The sequence below is a fragment of the Chaetodon trifascialis genome, chromosome 10 (genome assembly GCF_039877785.1).
Source record: "Chaetodon trifascialis isolate fChaTrf1 chromosome 10, fChaTrf1.hap1, whole genome shotgun sequence".
NCBI lineage: Eukaryota > Metazoa > Chordata > Actinopteri > Chaetodontiformes > Chaetodontidae > Chaetodon > Chaetodon trifascialis.
The window spans coordinates 9,843,492-9,861,665 of record NC_092065.1 but is presented as its reverse complement, the minus strand read 5'-3'; the positions used below and the strand labels follow the sequence as shown (position 1 = coordinate 9,861,665).

Sequence of the window (18,174 nt, the reverse complement as noted above, 5' to 3'; positions counted from 1 at the left end):
GAGCTGGTCCAGGAGCAGCTAGTTTGGCTAATTTAAGTAAAGAGTATATATACTCAGTTACTTTCCACCACTGTCAAACAAATGATGCAGAAATCACCTGAATCATGGAAAAGCAGTGTTGGGACTAGTTCCTACCACTACTTTTGGAAATGTAACTAACTATTTGTAATATAAAGTGAAGAAACTTTGAAGAAACGGTTCATTAAATATAATTATCAGCAAAGCTTCTTCTTCTTCTACCAAATCACTCTGTCAAACCAACACAGCTGACGGGTGGCGCGCTAGTCTTTGCTGCCCTCTAGTGGTCGGAAGTATTAATTACTCCTATCACCACCGTGATAATGGGAACAGTGATAGATCGAGAAGGTTTGACAGTTGTCTTATTCCACTTTGGTGCAGCGACACTTAAAAAATATAGCTGTTGTATGTGTGTCTTAATTAGAGAGCTGAAACAGACATTTGAAAGTAGCAAAAATCACTTTCCTTTGTAACCAATTGCCTGTGTATGCTCTAATTGATCAAGCATTTAATTACTTTTGAGAGGAGTACCATTTTCCTCACATGAGCATGATTTTACAAATCCAACATAGGCCTTAAATATGTTACAGGATTACTACAACAGCCTTTTCCGCTGAAGTGGTATTCAATAAAGACATAACGGGCTTTGTTAGTCATATTTTCCACTACACACATTTAAGGACTTCATTATCAGAATATTAAAGTGTGATAAATGGTCCAATCCCTCTGCTCATTATTAGTTTTCCATAAAGTCATATGTTTCATCATGAAGCTTTGAGCTGCAGCAGCAGTCAAATGGTTTGCGTATCTGGCACAGAGCGGTCAGTGAACGCCCCTCGGAGCGGGACAGAGCGATCATGTCCGGGCGGCGGAGGAGGAGGAGGAGGAGGAGGAGGACTCAGCTCAGCACTCAGACTGGACACACAGCGGGTAAGTTTCACCTCAGATCGATGTTTTCTATAACCTGTTTCCTTAAAATAAGAAACACAATATTGCTCCTGCAGCGGCTTGTAGCTGTTTGATCTGCGGTCTTCAGTCAGCAGTGACTTAAAGGATCTGAACTTTTTCCAGCTTTCACTTAATCTGTCATCTGTCTTCCTCCTATAACATTTCAGTGGGACTTGGAGCATTCTTTGATATTTACCGTTCACGTGTCTTCATTTAATGTACCTGTGTATTATTTCGCGGCTGTAGTCTGTTTGTTTAAAGCTGAACTGTGTGAGGTGAAGTTCATCAAGTCAAACCGGATGAACGCAGATCCGCATCAGGTACATTTTCATAGTCAGCTTGTGCTGATGAACAGTGAAACTTGAATTTTATACATTTGATGTATAAAGTTTAGGAGAATTTGAGATGAGCGGTGACAAAACTAAGAGTAGTGAAAGAAAAGCCTCTTTATTATATTGGCCAAATTCATCCAACATTTAGGCAAACTTTCTTAAATACTACATTTTATGAAGAGTTTATCAGCTGTAGGCTAATTAATGGAGTTATTAATGGTTAATAAATAATTTACTATTGATAATGTAATGTAATTTACTAACAGCTTTTAGATATTAATAAGAACATCATTTGGGTTGCCAGGTTGTATAAAATTCTCCTTTCTTCATAACGCTTGATTCGTCTTTTTAGCCCGCTTTTAAATTGACTGTCCAATTAAATACCTTTTGGTAAGTAACCAGTGTTGACTTATAACTTACAAAGTGATTTTCGTGGTTAAACTGATGAATTTGAGCATTTGCTACAATAACAAAGTCGTACTGTAGGAGGAGTTTCCACAACCTGGCAACCCAAAAGTTAAACTGGTTAATGAGCCCCAAAATTATTTTTGAAAACATTCTGAAATTGTTTAATAACTATTAGAACAGTTAGGTGTAATAACATCTAACAGAAAGTGGTATCAGTATATTGATCAGAGCTTTATATTAGTTAATATAATTATAATTAATTATTATTAAGGAGCTGCAGTCTGACCACACTCAGGATGGTCCTCTGAGGAAGACACCAGTTTGCCTGCTGCACAACGCCTCTTGTGTTCCTGTCTTTCAGCCACACACTAACATATTTGTTGACAAACATTTTCCTCAAGTGTTACACCATGAAGTGGGTGACGACACCTCGGAGACTTCGGTCAGTTGTTGTCGTCATGCAGTTGGCTTTGCTTTGTCTCTACAATAGTACACTGTCATGAGCACACAGAGGGAGCTGTTTTCATTGCACAGCAATATCAGGCTCTTGTCAGTGTCCATTTATTCTGTCTTTAACGGTGGCTGAGTGCAGCTGTGTGAGGAGCTGCCTGGATGTCTGTCATTGTGTCCCAGTGTGGCTCTGACCCGTGTTGTGTAAACACCAGACTCAGCTTGATTACCCTGATGCACCAGTCTTCAATCCACCTTCCCGTGCAGCGTCGGTCAGTTTTAACATGCTGTTTTTTTTTTTTAACTAGTTCATCTGTTACACCAGTGCAGTCAGGATGGAGTCTCACAGACTGAGCTACATGCAGCAACACTGTCCCAGAGGCAGCCAGGACAGCTTATTTGGAGTCAGGGTGCAGGTCCAAGGGATTAAAGGTCAACCCTATGTGGTTCTGAACAGTTCAGGCCAGGAGAGCCACCGAGACATCTCTGTCATCACTCACCAGGCGGGGTACAATCCAGGCATGGTGAGGAGGTCTGTGGATGAAAGGCACTCTCCATCTGAGTCACAGAGGACTGCAGCCTCCTCCGGGTTTCATTATCAGAAACACCCAGAGATTCTGAGACCTTATGACCCTGAAAGTAATAACCTGAACCGAGTCATTCCTTCAGCGGCTTCAGTCACCCGACCCGTACAGCTGAACACTGGCCCTCTTCCGGCTCAAACCCAAACTGCTAATGGGAACAAACCCAGGATCCCTCTGCCTGCCGAGGGCCCAGAGGGAGACCAGAGTGAAGCGGCCCAGAGCAAGGCACCTCCCTCAGGCCGACCACTCCCTGCAAGGTCCCCAAACTCAGTGGAGACCGACTCCATCTTATCTGTGGGAAAGCTAATAAGCCAGTTTAACAGCAGCCAGCGAAGGGGAAGGGGAGGCCCGAGGAACAGGCTGGACCCGGAGCAGTGTCGGAGGTCCCGCAGCGTGGACAGTGGTCGAACTTCAGACTCCTCGTCCTCATCCACCTCCTCCAGCAGAGCCTCGTCTCTGAAGGGCATCAGGGCCGAGACCCCTGGTGGGATATGGCCTCCCGGGTCAGCCAGGGCTAGACTCCTCAGTGGAGAGGCCTCGTTCTCAAGCAAGAGGGAGGAGAACAAACCCAGCACATCACTTAAAGGACATAACGGAAAAGAGACGATATCTCCACATGCTGCAAAATTGCTTCACAGATCAGAGAAACCTTCTGTCTCCAGATCATGTAGTGACCAGACCGATGACTCTGATGAAAGAGACATGCAGGTAAACAGACGAACACTAGGGCACAGCTGTAATTTAAAAGGCTGTATTCATTGGCTGTTTATTCCCTAACCAGGTCACTCCTGATCTTCTGAAAGGACAGCAAGAACTTTCAGTGGACCCCCCTGAAGACACAGCAAAACAAGTCCTGTTCACTTACCTCAAGGATGGGTAAGTGTCCCTAAAGGAGTAGCTGGACATTTTGGGAAATATGACTTTGCTGCTGAGAGTAAGATGACACCTGTAGCTAAAATATGAAGCTACAGCCGGCAGCCGGTTAGCTTAGCTTAGCATAGAAAGGGAAGCACCATTATTTGTACTGCATATTTTAAACACAGAGGTAATTCAAAGTGCTTTACATGAGACATAGCAATACATTAGTACAACATTTAACACAATAGAAAGCAAAAAAAAAAAATCAGTTCAAATAGAATAAAATTGGATTTTAAAACAAAAGGAAACTCAAGGAAACACGAGGAAACAGCTAGCATGACTTTGTCCAAATAGTTATAAAATTCACCTAACACCTCTAAAGCTCACAAATTAACACGTTAAATACTTAAATGAATTGTTTACAAAATTACGTATGAAGAAAATGATAAGTTGTTGTCAAGTGAAAAAGTTAGAAATAATGTGTTCATAAGTGAGACCTGTGGAGCCCAGGCTAGCTGTTTCTATGCTAAGCTAAGCTAAGATGGCTACCAGCTGTGCTTCATAATTGGTGTGTGGACTTCAAAGTGGTATCGACCTTCTCATGTAACTCTCAAGAAAGCAAATTAGCATATTTCCCCAAATGTTGGACTATTCCTTTAAAACAGCTTAATAAATGGGTTTGCGTTTGCACTTTCTGTCTCCATCTCTTCTTTTTTGTAACCTGCAGCCAACTTATGGTGATTAGCTTATGGCTGTGATCATGTAGTGTACATAGTCAGATAAAGGGGTGCTGCTCCAGCTGTGTGTGCTCTCGCAACAGTCAGGAATGCAGAGCATGTACTTGTTTCCACTGATAAAAAAAAACTTCTTCACACGGAAAGTTTTTAAGCTCCATTCGTGCCTTTTTATAAAATATGTGCTGAAGTAGAGCAATAAGCACCGTGTACGTAAGGCAGCTGGAGTAAAAAGTCGCATGTTTTCCCCTCTCACGACAAATTACACCACCGTATCTTTATTTAGCAACCGACTAAATTTAATTCTGTCATTACACCTCGTGAGTACTATTAGTGTGTTTTTTCTTGCTCCTCAGGACGACTGATGATGACCCCACCACTCAGACGAAAGTCACCCTGTTGCTTGAAAGGGTCAACAAGGTCAAGTGGAAGACTGCTGAAAATGTGGAGGAGGAGGAAGAGGAGGAGGAGAAAGTATGTGATGGGATCAGATGTTTGCCCGTGTTGATCACTGTGCACCATGATTTAATGTCTTTGTCTGGAAGTAAGCGTGGTACCTTGTTGCTGGATGTCTCTCTTTTCTCATATGTAGGATTATGCAGCCGAGGTGAAGCTTTTGCAGGAGAAACAGGCAGCTCTGGAGAAAGAAGTGTCTGAATTACAGCAACAACTGGAGACCGAGATGAAGGTGTTGTTCCCGTCCTGTTGAGTCACCTCTAAAACACTCACTTCCTATTCCTGTGACTGATGATGTTCCTGTCTGTTTGTGTTGTGCAGAATGAAAAGACTCTAGCTAAGGCTTGTGAAAAAGCCCGAGCAGAGAAGAAGAAACTTCAGGAAGAGTTGGCCAAAAGTCAGGAAGAGCTCTTCCAGCTCAGGGACAGACTGGCAAACATCGAGGCTGAACTCCAGTCAACCAAACAGGAGTAAGAGTGTGACCTCCAAGTCATTCACCCAAGTTTACAATGAAAACTGTGCTATGTAAATATATGCTTATCAGCTAAAAACACAGGAAAGTGTCAGATTGACGCTTTAAAGCAAAACACTAATGGTTTCTAATGTAACACGTAAGTTCACTGTCAAGAGAACTGTAGAACTGGGCTCTCTGTGGCTAAATGAGTTGTTAAATGCTTGGTTTGTGCTCAATTTACAAGCATCTGGCCGAGAGAATAGCTCAAATTTTTGGGAAATACGCCAGGCTTATTTACATTCTTGTCCTGATTTAGATGAGATCAATACAACTCTTAAATATGAAACTGGAGCAAAGAGATGGTTATCTTAGCTTAGCATAAAGACTGGAAACAAGCAGCCTACCCTTTGCTAGCTATTTTGTGGTGTCTGGAAGTGGCTGCTTCCAAGAAATATCCAGAACATGTTTTTTTTGTCTGGATTAAACAAATGAGAGCTGCTGGTAGGAGTTTTTTTTTTTTTTTTTTTTACCCTTTGGACAACTTTAATACTAAGTTAAGCTAACTATCTGCTGGCTGTAGCTTCCTATTTATCGCACAGATGCAAGAGTGGTATAGATCTTGATGTAATTTTCAGTAAGAAAGTGAATTAGCCCACAAAATACTGAACTATTCCTTGATCTAATGATTCCTATAGTTGTCTACTTGTGCAAAACAAAGCATATCAAATAGAGTTAGATTTTTATAGCAAATGAAACAGTTCTGAAATACACAACTCAATAGGATACACATGAGCTTTAGCTCAAAGCTATGTTCCACTTCCTTTAACTAATCTTCTGCTCATACTCTGAGGTCATTCAAGTGAACTGTGATGTATGATCTAATGAAAGTCATTTGACCGTACTCAGAGTCAAATACCATTTGGATTAAGTGTCCAGATTTTCTTGTTATCTAGTCCTATCAAGCACCTTTCTAAATCTTTTAAGCAGGGTAAGCAGCCTCATTTTGTTGATAATGAAATATGGAACTAAGATATATCTGTCCTGCATATTTTTTGTATGTTGTCAGGCTGAGTCAGATGAAAGCAGAGAGGGAGAGGTCTAAGACAGAGATGAAAGACCTTCAGCAGCAGCTGTCTGAGATGCATGATGAGCTGGACCAAGCCAAGAAGGCAGAGGTGATAAATACAGAGAAAGAAGTCCTCCTGAAGGTAAATGAAACCACATGAACAAGCCGCACTTCACAAATCAACAGCAGCTGTGACGCTCCTCGCCTGGACTCAAGGTTGTGACTCTGCACTTTGTTGGATGTTTGTCAGGATATGGCGCTGCTGCGGGCGGATTTTCAGGAGATGCTACAGGTGAAGGAGGAGCAGGAGGAGGTGCTGCACCACAGGGAGAGGGAGCTCAGTGCCCTGAAGGGGGCGCTCAAAGAGGAGGTGGAGACTCATGATAACTACATGGCCGCTCTGAAGCACGAATATGAAAATGAGCTTGAAAAACTGCTCACAGACTTAGATCTGGCTAAAGAGGTAACAGGAAGAGACGCAGTTCTACGAGTTATTTTCAGAAGCTAAAGCATGGTTTGTTTTGCCTCTTATGTTCAGCATTTATGATTCCACCCTGTCCCCCAGACCAATGCCCGGCTGGATCAGAACAAGGCCGAAGCAGAGCAGGAGAGAGGGGCAGTTAAGGTACAGCTGAAGGAGCTCAGCCAGGAGAGAGATCAGCTGAGAGGAAAGGTGCAGGAGCAGAGCAACAAGGTGGATCAGCTGAGTCAGGCAATCCAGGAGTATAAAAGCACAGAGAGACTGCTGGAGCAGAGAGCAAAGCAGCTGGAGGTGGGGAACTTTTTGGAAATATCTGATTTACTCGATTACTTTGTGTCTTGATGCTTTTATTGGCATTTATCATACTGACGTGACTGATTCTGCTACTTTCTATACATATTCCGATTTTCTCCTTGCTCCCCAGAGGGAAAAGCAGCAGGTTGAGGAAGCACTGAAAGATGTGAGGAGGAATGAGGAGGAGATGTGTCAGTCTAACCAGTCTCTGCTCACTCGCTTGGAGGACGTGCAGGTAAAGCCAGGTTGCTGTTAGCTCTAGAGAAACAGCTGTGGTGGCCCAGCGGTCTAAGATGCTAACCATGTAACATCCTTTGTTGCATCCCCTCTGTCTTCTCTTGCTGCTCTACACCATAAATAAAGAAAGAAATACCCTTCAAAAATCTTATAAAAGATGAACAGCTTGACTCACATTAAGCTCACGACTGATATTGCGACATGAGACACTTTTTAGCCCTAATGGAGGCTCGTCGTCTCCTCTTCCCTCTGTTACTTTTTCCCAGAGTAAGTTGACCAAACTAAATCATGAGCACAGGGACCTGAAGGAGAAGCTCAAGGAGGAGAGGAAACAAGTAGAGGAGCTGTGGAAGGCAAAAACTGAACTGGAGGACGAGAGGAGGCTGCAGGACAGGACTGTGGAGCAGCTACAGAGGAAGGTGAGAGTGGACCAGGACTGTTTCCTGGGCCCTATGGGAACATTCTGCAGTTTTTTTTAGAGCCAGATAAGACCTGAAAATCGGTTTTCTTCACCCCAAAGCCACATGAGATCAGCAGAAACAGCATTAGATTCATTATGCCCCATTTCCTTACACCTAATGAGGTTCACTTATCTCACTGTAGGAGCTCTCTGTTTGTCTCTGTGCCCAGATGAATTGCATCATGGAGGATTGCGAGGCGTCCACCGATGTACTTCAGAACCAGGTCGATGAGGCCAGAGAGAAGAGTCAGAGGGAGTTGGACGAGTTGCGGAGACAGCTGCAGGAAAAGGGAGCAGAGTTGGAGAAATCCCGACAGGCAGCCAAAAAACTGCAGGAAGAGGTGTGGTGCTCATTGTCTCTCTGATTCACCAGCGTGTGGGTTCAACTGTCTGAGTCACCAATGAAATAAAGTAAATAGACGGCACAAGGAGGGAAAGGAGTTATCATTATTGTTTCTTTTCCCTCTGATTTTTAGTTTTTAAATATTTCTGTCAGCAGATTTCATCACTCCTGTATTTGTTTAATAAAGTCTGACTGATTGCCTAATAGCAGACGTTGCCTGTTCTGTGTCCAGCTGCTTCCTCTGGAGGAGGATCTGCGGCGGTGTCGCAGGGAGCAGCAGGAGGCCCAGCTGAGGGGCCGGCAGCTGGAGCAGAGGGTGGAGGAGCTGGAGGAGAGGAACACAACCACGGTGGGAGAGCGAGAGCGGCAGATCAAACTCATGGAGGTAAACGCCTTAACCGAGGAAACCTTTGAAGTAATCACAAAACGATATTGTGCTTCCATAATATCCAAAAGTACACTAGATCCTAAATTTCCCATAGTACAACTCAACAGCATCTCTCATTAGACCTTCTCTGAATGAGAGATTTGCAATGCAAGGTTACAGATTTGTGGTCTCCAAGGCCTGGCTGACTTCTCAGAGTTGGAGCCTTCATCCATGCTGCTTGTGACATGGACATGACAATATTTTGAGCACCAATTGTCTTTTCGTGCAGATTATTGTTAATCAGCGCCTGTAAAAATGTGTTGATGTGCCTCCTGAAAACAGAAACAAGCTGTTATCCAGCAGAGTTTTGACAAATGAAGACCAAATCATTTAAAATACCTCTGAGCTCGCAGGAGATCTCATCCCGAATCTTCCCACGGTGGAGTAATAAGATGTTAGACAACATCAGTGTTTCCTACCATAACAACATACTGTTTACATGTTTACTGACGATGATCTTGATGATGATCGGGAGCTTTCCTTTAGAAAGCACACTGACTGACATACTTCAGTTTATCACATGTTTTAAAGTGTTTATGTGCTCAGGCGACAGTGTTTGCACTCACTGGTTCTTGTGAACTGTAAGGGTGCTGAACGCAGCCATGAGAATAACATCTCACAGCTCAGCTCTGTTTGTCTTGCTGATGACAAAACATCACACAGTGATACCAGCGTGCTCACTGTTGACACCCAGTATCGACAGACGAGGCTCATGTTTACTGTACAGAGTTATCAGACCTGTCTGGGTGGAATCTTCTTTCACGCTTTCGAACACTCACATCCATTCAGCGGTGAACGGTTGCACAAAAACTTCATCCATCACAGGTTGTCCTGAGACATTTTTTCCACTGATTTCTTCATGTATTATTACGCTTTCTTTAAAATCTGAGCCTCAGGGGATAAATTCATCATGTCCTCTGTACTGATAAACACGCCAGCGTCATGCATTATATATGAACTTGATGATGTGTTGACTCATTTTTCATGTGTTGCTCTCCTCTCAGGGGCGTATCAGTCAACTAGAAGAAGATCTTAATGATGAGCGCTGCAGCGCTGACCGCCTGATGGAACGATTGGACAAAACCAAAGTGCAGGCAGGTTTAATCTTTCACTGTCTTTGCTTTTTTCTACACAAATACTCATAAATTTCTTCAGCTGCGAGGAGATAGAATTATGCCCTGTCTTCAGTGTGAACACCCAGCCCTGCATCTGTTTTTATGGTAAACAGATTCAAGGCTGAGTACTCATGTTTCCCCTCAGACACTGAAAGCTGCTGATCGGTGCTCCTTTTGGCCTGAAATATGACCGAACCCTTTCGACTTCACATGTGTTTCTTCATCTCATGTCATCACAGTGTGGCTGTAAAGTAGGCCACCATTCATGGGAGCAAAGTGGTGCAGACTAATTGACACAAAACACTGTTTTGGGTGCAGTGCAAAGAGAAAAAACAGCTAACTATTGTGAGCAGCTATTCCCACTCCCTTCACTGGGCCTCTGGATGTTATTAGAGGAGAGAGCCTTTATATCCGATGTGGCTGCTCAGAGCAGACAGCATTTCCTCAGATTTTAGGAATTAAGATGAAAGCTTCTCATCTAAAGTGGAAGTGCTTGTCAACAGGTAGTGGCCTTTTTAAGGTGCCCCTGTTTTTCCAGTCAGTTATGGAAGGTCATGCATATGAAGTGCAGGCCCATTGTGTACGTCATGCTGCACATTACGACTGAATGCTAGTAGTGCAATACAGCAATGTAAAAAAAACTTTATTTCACAAAAAAGTCCTGCATGAAGTAAAAGCATGGAAGTATTAGCAACAAAATTAACTTAAAGTATAAAAAGTAAATATACTCATTTCACCCCTGTGACTGACATACTATTACATATGACATGATTAGATGGTTTACAGCAGTGTTAATGTCATAGCTAGTAGAGATGGAAGTACTTTTAGCTGCTTTGTATACATCCATGTATGTACTGTTAGCTCCAACTAGACACTGCTTCTCTGCAAGAGGTCACATGACAAAAAGGTTGAAGTGACTTTTCTTTGTGTAAAAGTCTGAATCTGTAGAGTCGCTGGTAACTACAGCTGTCAGGTAAATGTAGTGGCATAGAAGTATAAGAAGCCTAAGATGGAAGTACAATTATATCCGCATTGGACTGAAGCACAGTAGTTGAGTGAATGTGAGTCTTTTTCTCTCTGCTGCTTGTGTGTGACAGATGGATCAGATGAGGAACGAGCTGATGCAGGAGAGAGCAGTAAGGCAGGACCTGGAGTGTGACAAGATGAGCCTGGAGAGACAGGTACTGACCCCTGAGACCAGCACTGAACCCTACAACCAGTACTGAACCCTGAGACTGGTTCTCACCCCCGAGACCAGCACTGACCCCTGAGACCAGCACTGAACCCTACGACCAGCACTGACCCCTGAGACCAGCACTGACCCCTGAGACCAGCACTGAACCCTACGACCAGCACTGACCCCTGAGACCAGCACTGAACCCTACGACCAGTACTGAACCCTGAGACTGGTTCTGACCCCTGAGACCAGCACTGACCCCTGAGACCTGCACTGAACCCTACGACCAGCACTGACCCCTAAGACCAGCACTGAACCCTACAACCAGTACTGAACCCTGAGACTGGTTCTGACCCCTGAGACCAGCACTGACCCCTGAGACCAACACTGACCCCTGAGACCAGCACTGAACCCTACAACCAGCACTGACCCCTGAGACCAGCACCGAACCCTACAACCAGCACTGACCCCTGAGACCAGCACTGACCCCTGAGACCAGCACTGACCCCTGAGACCAACACTGACCCCTGAGACCAGCACTGAACCCTACAACCAGCACTGACCCCTGAGACCAGCACCGAACCCTACGACCAGCACTGACCCCTGAGACCAGCACTGACCCCTGAGACCAGCACTGAACCCTACGACCAGTACTGAACCCTGAGACCAGCACTGACCCCTGAGACCAGCACTGAACCCTACGACCAGTACTGAACCCTGAGACCAGCACTGAACCTTACGACCAGCACTGACCCCTGAGACCAGCACTGAACCTTACGACCAGCACTGACCCCTGACCTCGCACAGTGCCTAGAAGACAAACCAGAGTTTAGTCTTTTAAACAGCACAGATAATCCAGCATCATTACTCATCTAAGTGTTAGCGCAAGCCTGCTTAAAGGTGCTCTGTGGAGTTTTCTTGTAAACAAGCAAAGCTGAGTAAATCTGTGAACTCTAATGAACATGTTGAACGCTGTTGCTTCCTCTTAAAACATTTGCAAACACAATGTTTTTGAAAACTGTGACACCAAGCTGCCTTGTTTACATCCGTGTCTGCTTGCTAGCAGTTTTCTTCTTCCCGTCTCTTCTGTCACAGAGCCTACTTACCTTTAATTTTTGCCTAATTTATGACTGTTTTTTTTCCTCTGTCAGAATAAAGACCTGAAGAGCAGAGTGACTCATCTGGAAGGATCACAGAGGACCAACCAGGACTCACTCGTCTCCAAACTTAACAGCCGCATCCAGGAACTTGAGGAAAGGTTGGAAGGAGAAGAGAGGTGAGCACCTGCACATTAAATAATGATCTTATAGCTCATAAATGTATACAGAATTTTATTAACTAGTGCAGGATAGCACCCAGAAGAACACTTTGGATAATGGCTCCATCAGATACTTGATGGTGGCTGTCAAGCAGCGAGCTCATATCACTTTTCCCGTGGTTGTAAGAGTGAGAGTATCTCTGGTCCAAAACACACTAGGAAGGTGTTGAGTTACAGGAAGCTGCAGCAGCGATGTGATCTCTTGGTGCTTTTGTCCCTCAGAGACAACAACAACCTGCAGCAAGCCAACCGCAAGCTGGAGCGCAAAGCGAAGGAGATGAAGATGCAGGCTGATGAGGAACACCTCAACCTGCAGAGCGAGAGAGACCAGGTTAGGCACCAGGAAGAAAAAACAGAGTTATCAAGAAGTCAGTCGCAGCAGACTTGACTCGCGACTCATTATCTCACTTCTGTGAACTCTGCAGCTGACTCAGAGGCTGAAGACGGCGAAGAGGCAGATGGATGAGGCGGAGGAGGAGATCGAGCGTCTGGAACACGCTAAAAAGAAGCTGCAGAGAGAACTGGATGAGCAGATCGAGGCCAATGAGCAGCTTCACAGCCAATTGAGCGGACTCCGGAATGAGATGAGGTGACCACTCACACCTTCTGCCGCTGAGTTTCTGTGTTTTATGTGCAGACTTACATCCACTCACTCTCAAACTTTTTTACTTTCTGCATTAACAGGCGCAAGAAGAAATCCCCTCCTCTCATTAGGGTTGTGGAGGACGATGTGAACGACGTGGACAACTTTGGATTGACTGACTGACGTGTGATAAAAACAAAAATGCTGTCCAACACTCACTTCTGGACATTATTAAGCAACTTTAGACTGTGAAGAATCCTTGATGTCATCATTCAACATAATTCCATTAACAACTCAGGTGTGATTTCATATTGTTTAACATGTGAGCAGTATGGCACTTTGCCCTCTGGTGGCGATATGTAAAACTACAATATCTGACAAACTGATGTTTTGCAATGCAACCACAAAGTGGCTTACTTCCCTGTAATTGATTACTTTGTTCCCTAAGTTATTCCTTTGTGGTGTGAGTTAATATGGTGCAGAATGCAGACTAATGAATAAACAGAGTAAAATGCATTCCCAACATTCACTCATGTTTATACGCCTCCAGAAAAACTCTTGAAATAAATCCAGTTGTGTGCTGTTTCTGTAAAGTCTGCGGCCACATGCACACAAATAAATAAGAAAGTCTTATTTGCATTTGCATTTAATGAAGATTCAAAACAAACCACAGCTTTCAATCACTCTGCCCGCCCTCTGCTGTGAAACTTTGTGAGTCGAGGCTGACGATAGGAATGCGATGGCTGTATGGATCAATGGCCTGTGCTGAATGGCTGCAGTCGGGTAGAGGTGGAGATTGGACATGAGAGTTCTGAACTCCAGAGGTTCACACTGCTGGACATCTGGTAGTTTAAACAGGAGTCACACACTGAAATACAACACAAGAGAAGCATGAGGAAACACTGTGCACTCAAACATGGAATACTTAAGGAATTCCTGGCAGAATTCCTGGGGACATTTGTCCTGGTTGTAAGTAACATTTTTTTATATTGTTATTTTTTATTTTCTACAAGATATTTGCTTTATAAGTTGTGTCAAGTCTATGATGTTGCTAAAGACAGGTAAGTGATCTCAGGCTCATGCTTAGGAACGTTCTTGTTCTGTGTCCGCCTTCATGATGTTGTCTTTGAGAAGTCAGATGAACAGATGTCAGTGAAAATCTGCTGTTCTCCTCCTCTCTGCTTGTCAGCTGTTTGGCTGTGGCTCAGTCGCTCAGACTGTCCTCAGTCGAAACACCCTCGGGGAGCCTCTCACCGTCCACATCGGCTTCTCTGTTGGACTGATGATGGCAGCATATGTGGCTGGTGGAGTGTCAGGTAAATGTGGTTTCATGATCCCCTGCAACCGTTTATTTCCACTCAAGCAAAACTTATCTCACATGAGCCGCCACAAGTCACTCACAGTGACTGATATGGTCCTTTGAATTTAATGCATGTGCAATAAAATTGAATGAATAAATGTTAATGCATGCTGATGCCACTCTACTGATTATTGGCATCCTGTCAGATCAACTGAAAAATATCATCAGCTGTAATAATATAGTTAACACTTTGTTGTTTGCATATTCAGCTTCTTTGCTGCTTTTAATCTACTGCAGACTCTATGAAGCATTAAAATAATTCATATGTAAAACAAACAACCTGTGCCAGAACGCATAAACAGTCTGACACAGCTCGCTCATATCTGCTGTAATGAAAACATTGTACTTATGAGGCTTGCAGCTTGTAATAATATAACTTTATGGCTTCCTGTCCAGCCATGTGCCACCTCCATGGCTCCAGTGTCAGCAGGAACGAGCCAGCTCTCTGCCCAGATTCAATGAATGTGTACTGAGCATTGATTTGTTAGTGGTAGTGCGCAGCCTCTCCGGGGTCATACATAACCCTGGGCACTAAATGTCCTGCAAACTTCATTGATCATAGGCTACGCTCATCTGTCTATGGCAGAGACCAGACTCAGTCCAAACGAGACTGCTTGTCTCATGTGAGCTGCAGCTCCTTCCAATTTCACATAAAAAGGCCCAAATGGATCTCGTCAAGACTGAACACTGACAGATTTCTAATATGTTTTTAAAAACTAGCTGCATGTGAGCACAGCTTGAATAAAAGACGAGCAGAATAATGCTCCCTTTGGTTGTTTTTTTTTACTTAAAGGTTGAATTTCTAATATGTGACCATTATCCTCCTCTTTGCTTGTGAACATACATAACAAAACCCTGCACCGCCCCAGGGGCTGCTCCCCTTCTGCTGCCCCTTGTAAATGTGAAGGCCTCACTAATGATGGAGAGGATATCATGCCAGCCACCCCCACCCACTGCACTGCTCCCTCACTCTCTGCTTTGTCCTCCGTCCCAGGGGGCCATGTGAACCCTGCTGTGTCTCTGGCCATGGTGATTCTGGGCAAACTGAAGATCTGGAAGTTTCCCTTCTACGTCATCGCTCAGTTTCTTGGTGCTTTTGCTGGAGCTGCCGCCGTCTTTGGGTTATATTACGGTGAATACACCTGAACTTTGTTTCCTTACACGTGCATATTGGACCATAACAGTTGGTAGTGACCCTTAAAAGCTTAGTTTCTCCCAAACTTGAAAAAGAGTCAACACTGGGAGTGTCATCATTCAGCTGTAATGTGAAATGAGGTACTAATGGATCCCTGTGCACACCTACAACAATCTTTTTTTATCCTCCTCACAGATGCTTTCATGGACTTCACCAGTGGGATTCTTTCAGTGACAGGAATCAATGCAACAGGTCATATTTTTGCCTCCTACCCTGCGAGACACCTGTCGGTCCTCGGTGGCTTCATTGATCAGGTGGGCTCTGGTCTCTGTGACCCAGTGACCTCCCTTCTATTGTGCAACACCGCTCCTATTCAGGCTCTAAATACTGCAAAGTTTGGCAAATGCAGCTAATGCAAAATTGATTGCCCCATTTAGTCTGAGAACACCCCCTCTTTAGCTCAGTTTTGGGACTGACAGCTCATTTCCTGGCATTCACTGGAAGGTCAAATCTATATTTAACACCATTTTCCGTCTTTTTAGTCGGTGCAGTCATCCAAAAATAACATGTCTAGCAGCTTAAAACTGTTGGAAACCAGGTGAACCACTGAGATAAGGCTAATCAGTGTGATTGTGCTTATGCTAATGTTTCCTGTCTGTGCAGCAGTGCTGCTGTACAGGTTGGCGTCCCTAAATACATTTTGTTAAAATAATTGATAGCAGTTAAAACCTACATTTGAACCACTAAGATTAGACTTTTTATGATACTTATCCTCCTAATGTACTCAGTGTAGACCAATACTGACCACTATACAGGTTAATGCTACATATGTTATTTATAAATCAGCTGTTTTATAAAACATATGATATGCACACAGAGATATTTATAGAGATACTCACTTACCTACATATACTCGGATATACATGAATGTTAAGTGAACAAAATCTTGTGCAGGACAGGAAGCTGACAGTTAAAAGTCAATGCAAGATAAACAGAATTACATTAAATTAAAAAAAAAAGAAGAAGAAGAAGAAGAATGATCCTGCGTCCAATTAATCAAACAAATGACATTGTGCTGCAGGTGGTGGGGACGGGGATGCTGGTCTTGTGTATCCTGGCTATCATTGATGGTGGAAACATCGGGGCCCCCAAAGGTGTGGAGCCGCTGGCTATTGGTCTGATCATCATGGCCATCGGTGTGTCCATGGGGCTGAACTGTGGCTACCCCCTGAACCCTGCCAGAGACCTGGGACCCCGGCTGTTCACAGCTGTAGCAGGATGGGGGATGGAGGTCTTCAGGTAACTGTACAGCAGAGGAAGACACATCAGGATGTTGAAATATATATGTATGAATATATATTACATCCGAAGGGAACTCATTAAATTTTATTAACCTGCATAGTTAAGTCAGTTATTTTTGTGTAGGTTATTCAGTGAAAACTCTAAGTTAATGGTGGAGTAATTGCCAAATATGTCGTGCAGAATAAGGCATTAGTAAGTGCTTTATAATGACTAATAACGAGCCAGTATGCTTCTAACATGCATGCTGATTAGCAACTAGTTAATGGTGAATATGTGAACCTTAATATAAATTGTTAACACAATTTTTGTCAGCAGTTAGATGTTTGTTTGTATTGTTGCACTTACAATTGCACTTGCAATTATTTTCTGTATCATCTGTTATGGTGTTAGATGTATACAGGTTTACTTTGTATATATAGTTTTACTGTCTGTCTAAACTTACAAATTGGCACTTTTTATTTGCTTTATCAACTGAAACTATTATTGAAGTAAACAGATTAAGACCTGAGCTGCTGACATGGCCTGTAGTGTTATATAATGTCACATGCGCTCGACAGATGGAGCCGATACTTGTGAATGATCCGGTGATGGCCCCGGTGACCCTCAGTGGCCTCTGTGCCGGCTGCTGCTGTCACTACCAGAGACGTGTTTAACTCTTTCCTCTTTCCCTCTCTGCTTCGGCGCTCACAGCACTGCAGACTACTGGTGGTGGATCCCTGTGGCGGGGCCCATGGTGGGGGGCGTGGTTGCAGCCGTCATCTACTACCTGCTCATTGAGTTGCACCACCACCGCGATGAGCCTGAAAAGCCCCAGGAGGAGGAGGAGGAGGAGGAGGAGGAAGACGAAGAGGACGAGGACAGCAGCCTGAAGGACAAATATGAGATGATCACCATGAGCTAAAAAAAAAAAAAGACATTAACCTCCAGGACTAACTGGTTTGATTCAGCTGTTTTACTGTCAGTCAGGTGAAGGGCAGCCAGCACAGCCTCCATCTGTAAGGACAAGCTTCCTCTGTCAGTGTGCTCTCTTTGGCAAACCCGTTAATAGCAGGATAGGCTGTAGTTACTCTTCTGATTGACTTTATGCTCTGCAGAGACAAGCTTTTCAGCCCACCGATGGCAATATTAGAACATTCAAGGGTCAAAACACAGAGTAAAATAAATTAGGATGCGTTTTAGATAGAAGAACTGCAGCTCATTAAGCACTCCGGACGCTGCTCTGGTCTGTAAAATGCTGGACCCACCATCCAAACCAATGCTGGACTGCATCCTCTGCGATTTAACGTATTCTGTTTTATGTTTCATAAACACATGAAAATCTCAGTCCTGTGTGTTTCACAATGTCATGACTTTTCATAGGTATGTTGTAAATATTGTATTCTAGATATTAGATGAAAAATACCCTTCATTTGGCTCATTCATGTGGTGCTGGACTAAATAATTTCACATCTCCTTTTAGCTTTGCTCCCATTGACTTCTGTGGTTGTGATGAAATTATCTGTATATTCACAAAACTGTTTTTTTTGTTCTCATGTAATTATTTTCTTCTTTTGCAAACTGTGAGGAATCCTCCCTCCTGTTCTTTATTCATATTGTGTTGTTTTGTCTACATTAAAGTTTCTACAAATATCGAA

General features: G+C 43.7%; 2 protein-coding genes across 3 annotated transcripts; both read left to right on the top strand.

The window, feature by feature from the left end:
• Positions 1 to 844: 844 nt before the first annotated feature.
• On the top strand, positions 845 to 13,373 carry LOC139337478 (cingulin-like protein 1). 2 transcript variants are annotated; one of them, XM_070972072.1, is made up of 19 exons: positions 845 to 948; positions 2,465 to 3,448; positions 3,522 to 3,616; positions 4,689 to 4,806; positions 4,925 to 5,020; positions 5,110 to 5,258; positions 6,309 to 6,450; positions 6,559 to 6,771; positions 6,874 to 7,080; positions 7,214 to 7,318; positions 7,587 to 7,739; positions 7,951 to 8,121; positions 8,356 to 8,508; positions 9,555 to 9,644; positions 10,763 to 10,846; positions 11,994 to 12,118; positions 12,383 to 12,491; positions 12,586 to 12,749; positions 12,845 to 13,373. In XM_070972072.1, the coding sequence occupies exons 2-19, from the start codon at positions 2,492 to 2,494 to the stop codon at positions 12,924 to 12,926; spliced, it is 3,213 nt and encodes a 1,070-aa protein (XP_070828173.1). In that variant the 5' UTR covers positions 845 to 948; positions 2,465 to 2,491; the 3' UTR covers positions 12,927 to 13,373. The 2 variants fall into 2 exon arrangements, with proteins under 2 accessions (XP_070828173.1, XP_070828172.1); XM_070972071.1 differs by lacking the exon at positions 845 to 948 and adding an exon at positions 1,257 to 1,286.
• Positions 13,374 to 13,575: 202 nt separating this feature from the next.
• Positions 13,576 to 18,174, top strand: LOC139337480 (aquaporin-9-like). The gene is made up of 6 exons (XM_070972073.1): positions 13,576 to 13,712; positions 13,933 to 14,059; positions 15,098 to 15,235; positions 15,434 to 15,552; positions 16,320 to 16,537; positions 17,231 to 18,174. The coding sequence occupies exons 1-6, from the start codon at positions 13,635 to 13,637 to the stop codon at positions 17,439 to 17,441; spliced, it is 891 nt and encodes a 296-aa protein (XP_070828174.1). The 5' UTR covers positions 13,576 to 13,634; the 3' UTR covers positions 17,442 to 18,174.